This window comes from Oryctolagus cuniculus, chromosome 9 (assembly GCF_051225735.1).
Source record: "Oryctolagus cuniculus isolate XC-2025 breed Fujian yellow rabbit chromosome 9, ASM5122573v1, whole genome shotgun sequence".
NCBI lineage: Eukaryota > Metazoa > Chordata > Mammalia > Lagomorpha > Leporidae > Oryctolagus > Oryctolagus cuniculus.
This window is the reverse complement of record NC_142875.1, coordinates 136,881,459-136,892,607: the sequence shown is the minus strand read 5'-3', so window position 1 is coordinate 136,892,607 and position 11,149 is coordinate 136,881,459. Positions and strand designations below refer to the sequence as shown.

General features: G+C 44.4%; 1 protein-coding gene across 4 annotated transcripts in view; it reads right to left on the bottom strand.

The window, feature by feature from the left end:
* Positions 1-1,438: 1,438 nt before the first annotated feature.
* Positions 1,439-11,149, bottom strand: part of ARID2 (AT-rich interaction domain 2) — a 148,235-nt gene continuing 138,524 nt past the window's right edge. For 2 of the 4 annotated variants that reach the window (XR_016213678.1, XM_051850994.3), the window contains 3 exons: positions 10,774-10,897; positions 10,586-10,677; positions 1,439-4,370 (listed from right to left, as the gene is read on the bottom strand). Coding sequence is in view for 3 of the 4 variants with exons in the window: in XM_051850994.3 (XP_051706954.1) it covers positions 4,226-4,370; positions 10,586-10,677; positions 10,774-10,897 (361 nt within the window). In the remaining variant the exon portion in view is untranslated. The remainder of the gene's footprint in view (positions 4,371-10,585; positions 10,678-10,773; positions 10,898-11,149) is intronic. The other 2 variants (XM_089304802.1, XM_089304801.1) reach the window with 2 other exon arrangements.

The following is an 11,149-nucleotide window of genomic DNA, read 5'->3' as shown; positions in this document are numbered from 1 at the left end:
GTCCGCACGTCAGCAGTCCCAGTGGGGCGAAGCACTGTCTTACGTCTGCCTTACCTGGTGCCTGGGCCGTCTCCACCCACATCTGTCTCGTTCTACACCTGGGAATCCTGACAAGTCTTGTTTTTGTGCATTCCGTGTGCTGTGTGGGAGTGGAGTGTTCAGAGCCTTCACCTCGCACGTGGTCAACTCCAGCTCCAGCCTGGACTGCTGGCCGTAGGGGCGTAGAGGTTCCTAGCCGCTGTGTCATTCTCACCAAAGGCACTCTTCCTTCTCTGACTGGCCCCAGTTGGCAGGTGCTTGTTCCAACGGTACACCCAGATGATAGCAACTGGTGGCAACTTACTGTAAACAAACTCTGCTCTTCATATCTGTTAAAGGGATTCCCAGAAGTTTTTTGTGCTCTCAGAACTTAAGGGATGCCAAATTAACGAAATATTTGGGAAACCTGAGAAATTAGGGAAAACCTTGGTAAGGACGAAAAGCAAAAGCGGCACATACTAGCAGTGTGGCGGACAGGGATGTGGGCCCTCAACCCCAGGGCTGTGTGTGCACTCCCAAGGAAGGCATGCGCTCCAGTCCCTTCTAGTGAGGACGCACGTGCCGGCCAGACCGTCCGCTGTGGCGCTGCTACTGTGAGGAGTGAGGCAGACACTAACCACCAGTGGGACATGGGATCTGAAGTGTGGGAATGGCCCAGTGGCCCTCAGTAAGGGACCTCCTGAGACAGCCACACGCCCAGAGCTGCACAAAATCCTGAATTGTGTAGCACGTCAAATACTTGCGGAAAAAGAAAATATTCAAATCTGTCACTAGCACCGGAGGGGGAATCAAGAAAGCGACCAGTGACCGCAGGGTTGGGGTGGGTGAGATGCAGCAGATGCCAGGGAGGCTTAGCTCCTCGAGTACCTCGTAAGGACTACGAGGCGAGTACAGCAAGGTCGTCGTAACCACACACTAAAGTTTAAAGGCTGGGCATTTTTTTGAATAAACATCCACTGTGGATTGTAAATCCATAGGAGCCAGGATGTGAACGAACAGTGACCGTCTCTTAACTGTTTAAGTGCCACCTCAGATCTGCTACCTAAGCGGGTGACGCGGTGCCTCCAAACTTCGTGTTCCTACGCAGTGCAGGCCTGGGCCAAGAGAGGACACAGCACAGTGAGAGGTACAGGGCTCCGCGTAGCAGAGGGCGTTCGCCCTAGCCGGGCTGTCACTGGGTGGGGCACCTGTCTGCTGTGCACGACGTGGATGAGCTAAATTCCCTTGGAATAGATGGCCGAATGTTTGCTTTTCACTTCGCGTTTGGTAGAGTCCAGTGCCTGTGGCTGGGCCGCGGCTCTGCTCCCAGCCCTGGGCAGCTTGCGCGCTCCCCGTGTGGTGGTGAGTGCTTAGTCAGTCACAGTGGCCGAGGTCAGGACAGAAGTCATTATCCAAAACACTCGTTTAAAAAATCATTTTTATTGTCATCTTATGGTTAAAAAAACATACACAGCATGACTATAAAGTAATGAGACGAATTTTCATGTGTGGCTTGGATCACCGAGTCTCATTAGTATATAGTCACATCCTGTCTCAAGCCTGGAAGAAAAATATGCCTTTTGCTATATGATTATCAATTTTGTTACTTAAAATTTATTGAGTGCCAACAGAGCACTAGGCACATATATAACACAGAATTGTACAGTCTCTATGTTGTAGACTATATTATTTACATAGATTTTTCAAAGATAACATTAAAGCGTGTATTTACAGAATTTTAGACAAAAATAACAATACTGGAAATCAGCAAGTTTCTGTGTAGCGAGGAGCACCTTTTCATGAGTGAGGGTCGTGCCGCACTCACTGCGCAAGAGCACTTCCGTCCCGTCCCCAGGCAGTCCGCGTTCTCTCTCTGGATGGTTCTCTCCGCCGTGAGAGGAGACACTCGAGAGGGAAGCCGTAAATCGGTTTCATTCGGTCAAAATACATTTAGAAAGTTCTCTGCTGAGACCAACGCTTCAAGGGACTACAGATGTAATTTACACATTACAGCACAAAAGCTGGAGCTACAGCGTGCAGTTCAGTGAGGTGGAAGATGGTGACTATGAAAATCATTTTGTCTAAGCTTGGAGGAGCCTTTGCTCTTTGCTGATTTAACTACGGTTGCAGTTTCTTATTTTGGAAATAAAGAGACAAACATTGATAGGACACAAAATTACTTCAGAAAAATCAAGAATTTTTGGATAGTAAGTGACTAGGAAGCCCCCCCACCCCACCCCCCACCTGATGTCAGTGCAAGCCTCACAGTGCCGGGAGATAATCCTGACTGATGTGAGGTTTCTCAAAGCGATCATTTTAGAACTGGCAGGGTGCAGTGCCAGGAACCCCCTTCAGGGAGAAATCAGAGTATTCGATATCAATCGAATCCAAAATTTAAAAATTTGCATGTCCTTTCACTCAAAGAATCTGCCCCCATACTCAGTTTGAAGATTTGTTTTATACTGTGGTTCTGAAGAAACACAGTATCAATAAGATTTCAGGCAAGTGTGCAGTATCCAATAATTTATAAAAAGCGCATATTCAGCACTAACGGCACCACTCAGGCTATTATTTGGGTTTGCTTTGCATTACAGGACACAGAAATCAACCTCAGGGCCATCTCCCATGTATTTCATGCAAATGTGTCATGTAGAGGACCTCCCTCCTCTGCTCCCTAACACTCAACAGAAACAATAGGTAGGTGACCGTTTGGGCCTCGCCTTCAGCTCAACTTAGGATTCTTTATAGGTTTTTAAAAAATAGCTTAGCATACTCAGAAATGAAGGACTCAAGAAAATGTTCAGTCTTTTATTTAAAAACTATAAACAGTCACCAAAGTAAATAAAGCCATTCTATAACAGAAACTGTTAGGTCTATATTTTTTTTAACTGCACATCCTAAGGACACAGCAGAAATCGTGGTTGGGAGGCCTTCCACATTTTTGGATGCTAATAGAACAGGCAATAGGCAGTTATAAATGGGTACATTTCACGCTGGGAGGGAGAAAGACAATTTGGGGAAGTGAGCAGTATCTGAGCAGGAATGTGGTACAGTATTAAGAATGGAGAATTAGACAATAAACCCCACCTCTAGGAAGATAGAAAAGGAGTGGAGAAAGTGTACTGCACAGAATGCATTTACAGCACAGGAGAGCGCCTGTATAAAATCCCATGTATTCAAACCAATTTACAAATACAAAAATTTCTGTCCAAGCTCTGAGCTTAAACATGACAAACGCTTACAGTGGATACATGTTAGGGAAAAACCAAAAAATACCTTCAAAGAGTTTTTCTTCTACAAAAATGACATGAGATATATTACTCCATACTCTTTTCAGCCAGCAAAATGAGTTCTACAAGGTGTATAATACAAAAAGAAAAAAAAATCACAGTCCCACAAAACTGTCTGACTTTACAGCATCAGTACCTTGCAGAAGTATTTACAAAGATTGAAGAACATTCGTCCACTGCGCAGAATATATCACAATTACTTACAATTGACAGAAGTCTAGAAAACGTGAGAACCTATCGGTAATGCTTCTAGGACACCACAGAATGTATCTCCAGTGGCTGCAGCGGCATGAAAGGTGTTCCTTCTATTCACAAATATTTACAAGATCTATTCAGACTGGTAAATTTTTATGATAATAAATAAGTGAAAATATATTGGCTCAAGTAAGAAAACCAAGCTACTGATTTCTAAACAAAACACACAATCCATAGCTAGATATTGGTGGCCCCCTCTGAGACCAGGGGGTATAAGTGTGCTGAAACTTTTTAATTATTCAAACCAGCTTAAACTGTTTAGTAAATATAAAAATGTGCTCCTTTTTGGATATAGATAAAAATATTTAATGCTTCTATTTCATCTGCTCGTGAAGATTTTACAAGATCCCATGTCTACTCCAATGTGGATGGTACTGAATTCTGATCATACCGGTTCCCATCAGGACTTCAGGTCTGAGAGGCATCCTGCAGATGAGCTGATTGACAATCCCACAGCAGTTTTTTTCTTTTTAGATTTTTTTCAAACAGAGAACAAAAGGGATTCGCTCAAAGATCAGAATACGAACTTCCTCTCAACATCAAGGGAGGAGATAAAATAATTCATTCCATGGTCTCTGTTCCATTAAGACTTGGTGCTTTCTTCAGTAACAGTGTGTGAAATGTATCTGACTTGCAGTCCCCACTCGAAGTGGAATTCTGTTTCACTGCAGCATTTCTGAGTCTTGTTCTTGTTCTTTGCTCTGAACTGTGAAGTTCAGTTCATAAAGGCATTTGGCAAGGGTGGAGGAAGCTTCCATGTTACTTATAGCAAGTACTGACAGGTTGTTTTCATGTCTCTTTAGTAATCTGGAAAGAAATACAGAAAGTCATCAGTCTCAAGGTAACAGTGAAGATTCCTGATCCAAAGTTTTACGAGTTTAGGAGCTAGAACAGAAACTGCTTAGCTGCACACCCAGGCCACATCAGTGCAGCATAAAGGAAGTGGCCAGGGCCCCTCAGCGTCTTCTCCGTGCTGCCTTCCCATCTAAGGAAGCCTGCACGGCATCCCTGTCTTCATTCATGCTTTCGGAAGATTCATGTGACAGAGAACAGCTGGAGAGGAATAAAATCAAAGTTCACACCACGGGCCGAGTTTCACAGGATGAAAAGTGACTCCATCTAGCTTGACTTACTCCATTACAGCAGCTGCTTTCTAAAAATGCAGAACCACAGATGTTCCCGGTCCCCGAATCGCAACACTCACGTGCTTTGTCACAGAGATGAGAGATTACAGAAGTGAGTGTGTGACCTTGCGAAGAAGGAGTGACACTGAGCTCACACACGTTGTGAAAAGCAGACAGGATTGGCAGGGTGGAGCAAGTCTGATTGAGCTCATGTTATAAGAACATGAACGGCATAAGCAAGGAGACAGATACATGGATTTTAACTACAAAATGATTTCGAGTTTGCCTTATATGTGAAAACTATTAAAAGATTAGGGGCAAAAAAGCCAGCATTGATATGAACCATGAAAACTGAAATTATAGATGCAAAACACAGTGGAACTACAGTCACTTTTACCATGGCAAAGCAAAGGAGTAGACAACTAGTGTGAAAGGAGCTGGGTCCCTGCCAGCATTGTGGGAAACCTGGACTGGGGTCTCAGCTCTTGGCTCAGCCCTCTGCTGGGGGCATTTGGGCAGTGCACCAGTGGACGGAAGGTCTCTGTTTCTGCCTTTCAAATAAAATGAAAATAAATCATTAGAAAATGCCAAGATCGTTGACCCAACGTACAAAAAGAAGTTGTAAAATGGCAACAACTAACAAAGAGCTAGACTTTTACACAAGGGAATTAAAAATTGAATAGATGCAGTGATAAAGTCAAGGAAATTTCCAGAAACTGAAAAGATAAATAATGAAAGCTACAAGAGAAAAGAACACACAAGAAAACTTCCCATTACGTAAGATACACCTCTCCAGGCAGAAGGGATACACTACAATGAAATGCCCACACCACCATCCCCATGAAACTTGAGGAGATCAGAGCAGACGTGGTCCCAGGAGAGGGAACTACAATGTCGCTGGAGTTCTCAACAGATAAGCTAAGGTCCAGAAGACACTGGGGCCACACCCAGACTTGTAAAGGAAAACTGTTTCTCACTCGAGAGTTTTCAAGAGTAAGGGTGGAACGAGGCATTTTCAGACACACAGGTTCTTAAGTTATGGCAGAGGAGGGAACGCCAAGAGAGGAATTCCTGGGTGGCAGGCCTCGCCAGCATGCTGCTGACACTGCAGAAGGGCAGGTTCCCAGGAGGGTGGGTGTACTGCAACAATGGAAACCTGACACAGGCTCAGTGAGCACATTCGAGCGTTTGGACAGCTTACCTGAGGAATTCCAAAGATACTGATGGAAATGAATGGAAAGAGCAACAAGGAGCAAGGCAGAGAGACGTGACAGTGCAGCACTTGGGTCAGCACCAAGCAGTCTGCTGTGTGACTGCATCAGACTGTCATGTCAGAACACTATGGGGAGGGCTTTACAAAGGGAGTCTTGAGGAGTAACAAGGCATATTGTTTAGGAACACGGCAGCAAATACCAGAAAATTAAGCTAAAGTGGCTGAAGGCTCACTACTTTGGAGGCAGAAAGAGCGCTGTATTTGGTTATAAGCTTTATGATACAGTTTTTTAAAATGTATTTTTATAACAGCTTTGAGATATAATTAAATACCATACACTTCATCCATCTAACATGTATACAGTTCACTCATTTTTAAATATATTCTCATCATCCTAAAAAGAAATCCAAAACTCATTAGCCATCGTTGCCCATTTTCCCCAAATTCCTGCGTTGCAGCTTTTTTTTTTATCTGTTGTGATAAGACATACCTAACAAAATGTATGTTTTGGCCATTTTTTCCTCCTGTGCAGTTCAGCAGCAGAGCATGCCCGGCACTGCACCCCTCTGCACAGCGGACCTCCTCACCTGTTCACCAGGAACGCCCATCCCCCCAGCCCCTGGAGACTAGAGCTCCACTCTGAGTGGGGTCACAGGACACCCGGCCTTGCTTGCTTTGCACACAGTCCTTGAGACATCTGTGCCCGGTTTGCAGGCCTCCAAGGCGGGCACTGTTCTCTCCATTTGTCAGTGGACCCTCCCAAGTTGCCTTCCCTCCAACTTCTGCAGCTATAACTACTGCTGCTGTCAGTATTAACGTAGGAAGACCCATTCAACTGTCTTCTACTTTTAAAACTTTGTGGCCAGCACTGTGGCTCACTAGGCTAATCCTCCGCCTTGCGGCGCCGGCACACCAGGTTCTAGTCCTGGTTGGGGTGCCGGATTCTGTCCCGGTTGCCCCTCTTCCAGGCCAGCTCTCTGCTGTGGCCAGGGAGTGCAGTGGAGGATGGCCCGAGTGCTTGGGCCCTGCACCCCATGGGAGACCAGGATAAGTACCTGGCTCCTGCCATTGGATCAGCGCGGTGCGCCGGCCGCAGCACACCAGCCGTGGCGGCCATTGGAGGTGAACCCACGGCAAAGGAAGACCTATTCTCTCTGTCTCTCTCTCTCACTGTCCACTCTGCCTGTCAAAAAAAAAAAAAAAAAAAAAGTGTATATACCCAAAGTGGAACTGTCAGATGAACTGCCATGTGGCTTCTCTCTATATTCTAGATATTAATATTTTATCAGATATGATTTAGTTATTTTCTTTATACCATGGGTTGATTTTTTATTTGACTGACAGCATTCCTTGATTTATTTGTTTTTTTGCTGCCTGTGCCTTTGGTGTCACATCCTACCAACATTCAAGACTGCCCTGAGCTTTATCTCATATGCTTAGATCTTTGGTCCGATTTGAGCTGGGTTTTACATACAGTGTAATTAGGCAAGGGCTCATCCTCATCCTTCTGTGTGTAGATCACTTTTCCCAACACCATCTGATGAAAAGAGTGCGGATTTGGCCCCCTCACTGAGAGCTCTCTGATCACACAGGTGAGGGTTTGTTTCTGGGCCCTCTCTCCTGCTCCATTGGTCTATGTCTGCCATGCTGATACCAAACTGTTTAGGTTACTGCAGCTTTGTAGTAAGTTTTTGAAATTGGGAAGTGTGAATCTGCCAACTCCCCTCCACCCCAAGAATGATTTTGCTATTCTGTTCCTTTTAGACTGCATATGAATTTTAAGGTGGAGTTCTGCAAAAACCATTAGGATTTTGATGGAGGTTGTATGGTATTTACAGAGTACTTTGGTAGTACTGTCCTCATACCTAAATTAAGTTTTGTGACCCATGAAAACAGGATATCTTTCCACTTATAAAAAAATACATTCTTCAATACATTTTTCCAGCAATCTTTTATAGCACAAATCTTCCACCTTCTTGGTTAAGGTAATTCCTAATTTCCCCACGTTCTTTTCTGAGTTGTTCCTTACAAACAGAAAAGTACAGTTTGGTTTTTAAATAAGACCCATGTGTTAAATTGAGAAGAGATACAAGTGGCAACACAGGTCACACTTTCCAGAGATAAAGCTCCATCAGAAGGTCAACTGGATTTAAACATCTTACAAGATTCAAACCACCAGATTCTGAATTTCAAACCAAAAAAACTGGTGACTTTTCATACTCTTCAGGACACTGTACTGTGGGCATGAGGATTCGCTTCCTTGAATTTTCCTTATCCTGCAGTTTTCTTACTGAAAATTTGAGTCTGCTTTGGACCCAGATCACACTCTGCCTTGCTCTCCTGGAGAGGCGGGCAGTGCCAGCAGAGTGCCTTCTGCTGCCCCGTACTCTGGTATCAGACACACAGGTTTTACCAGACTGTCAGCATCCTGCCCATGAAGAACCCCAGGCAGGAGAGATTCCAACCAGGACTGGGAAATGAATGGAAAGAATTTAATGAGCTGTTTCCAGTTCTCAGGGTTCCACTATACTATGATCGTAAGCAATGAAGATGCAAGAAGATATCTGGATGATGTAAAGAAAAAAAGAAAACAAAGAAAAAATAGGAAGCTGAAAACATCTGGTTCAACAGCTAATTAAACCTAGACAAAGAGGCTCTGCTCTAAGCCCATGAATGTGAAGAAAAGGCCATGACAAAGTTAAAAAATTATTTTAGAGTTCCAGTGTCTTACAAAAATTCCAGGTAGGAACTCTGGGAGAAACGGAGTCACTGTGATGCTTTTTGCCTGCACCCGCTCATCAGATACTGAGTGACTACTGTAATTCTCAACACTTCTAGCCACTAGAGATACAAAGAGGACATCCCCAACCTCCACCTTCACAAAGCTCACTGAGGTGGCGACACTTTCTGAAGTGGGGACCTAACAGTGCTCAGGGAGAAGGGAACACCTGCCGTGCCCCAGGCTGCAGGCAGGGCACTGATGAAGAGAGGAGGCGGCAACCCTGGAGGTGGATCTCAAGGGACAAGCAGGAGGCAGAGACAATCCTTGAGGTATCTGTGGTGCACTGTGCTAGGTTCAGGCTGCTACCAAGATTAATGAGAGAAGACATCTGCATGTGACTCAATGGGGGAAAGATTCAAGAAAAACTGACAAAACAGACTGAATGTTCTTACAGCAGAGGTGGCCCCAGAGGGACAGAGAAGGGTTACTAAGGCAGCAAAACCGAATGCGACCCAAGCCCTGACTCGGGCACAGGTGTGGCCTGGACAAGCCCAGCATCAGGCTGCAAGGCAGCTCGCTTGGGCTGAAATGAAGGCAATGAAGCAAAAACAAGGAGTGAGGACAGAAATAAAGTGAGAAAAGTAGGAAGAAATCGTGTTGTGGATAACACAGCAAGACCTGGGTATTCTGATGCACACTCAACTTTTAAATTTCTTTCAAGAAATCTTTCCTTAGATATTAACAATTTTTCTTCTTCGTTTCTAAATACCAAATACACTAAACAAGTAACTGTGGTCATTGCAAATACTTCAAATTTTATTTATCTGTAATAAACTTTAGAAAGTTGAGATAATCAAATTCATTTTTCTCTTTTATGATTAATACCACTATTTTAAGGTTAGAAAACCCAGCTTAAAGGTTATTGCAAGAAATATAAAAGATCTATAACAAGGTACAGGTAGGAATGCCTGGAAGAACTAACGAAGATCCAAGATATATTTAGGGGATGGAATTAGCAGTATGGCAGAGGAGAGATGAGAGCTGCAGGATGCAGCTGAGGCTACCATTTCGGGAAGGAGCTGCAACCAGTTAGCTGGAGAAGGGGAGGAGACACGAGAAAAGGTGTCCTCATGGGAGACAGGTCCAGCAGGACACTACACTTGCTTTCCAAACAAGGATCAACGAGTCACTCCTAATTTCTGTACATGTACAAAATCCTAAATTTTCTCCTGCTTTAAAATTTCAAGATATTCTACGGAATCTTAGCAATATCTACTTTGATGGGCACATTAAATGTCAACTGTCAAACTGAATTTGATTCTGATACACATAATCCAAACCTTTTCCCCCAATAAGCTCCTAAATTTCCTGTACTGGAGCTACTTTTTAATCCAAATTCTGTGGCCAGTAAGAAATTTAATTCAATAAAACAAGTTGAGTTGCTGCTGTTGTGGCACAGTAGGTTAGCTGCTGCCTGCAGCGCCGGCAGTGCCGGCATCCCATTTGGATACCAGTTCGAGTCCTGGCTGCTCCACTTCCAATTCAGCTCCCTGCTAATGCTCCTGGGAAAGCAGCAGAAGACGGCCCACGTGGAAGAACTGGATGGAGTTCGGGGCTCCTAATTTTGGCCTGGCCCAGCCTTGGCCATTGTGACCATTTGGGGAGTGAACCAGTGGATAGAAGATCTCGCTCTCTAACTCTGCCTTTCCAATCAATAAATAGATCATAAAAAAATAAGAATCAACAAAAATTGAGCAAGTTAAAAGGCCATCTTTTGGTTGTTTCAACTCCTATTTATTTTTAGCTTTTAAGAGATCATGGTGCCCTTAACTTGACCTGAGCTTGTGGAAGCTTTTGCAAAACTGATGAGAAAAACAGTCAAATAGAAGACAAGTACCTAATTTTATAAACTTGTTATGTTAAAATAGTTAAGACTCACGTTGGCTATGAAAACATTACTCACCTGCGACCACATTCTGAGTATTTACCAATATTTTTTAATATTAAGGCAGCTGTTAGTCGGATGTGTTTAGTTATTGGTCCCTCTTTTTCATCCTTAAAAAGAAAGGAAAATATAAAGAAAGAAAGAATAAAGATCTAAATCACAGGGGGCTCACACCTTCAAAGAAAAGGCTTTCAAGGCATGCTTACTGTAAAGTCTCGAAAGACAAGGTTCCTCGATCCCCTCCTCAGGGCCATCAGGGCCGCGCTGGGGTGATTCACAATGGCCTTCTGGGCTCGAGGGGTAGAGCTCGTGCCCCCCACAGCCGGCTGCCTGAGAGGAGCAGAGAGAGACTGTGAACCCGACAGTGCGCACGGGCTAGCACCTGACGCAGTGGTTACTTCGAAGTACTGGGCACAGGGTGAACAACAGGCCCCACTGTACAGCACTGGCGTTTACGCGCTGCATCAGGCTAGGACAGGAGGCGCTCAGTCCTAACGTGAAGTCTCAAGTCGTACTTTCCACAATACGGGTTTTCAAGGAAACACGTCTCAGGGAGGTCCAGCTTTAGAGTGACTGTGCTGG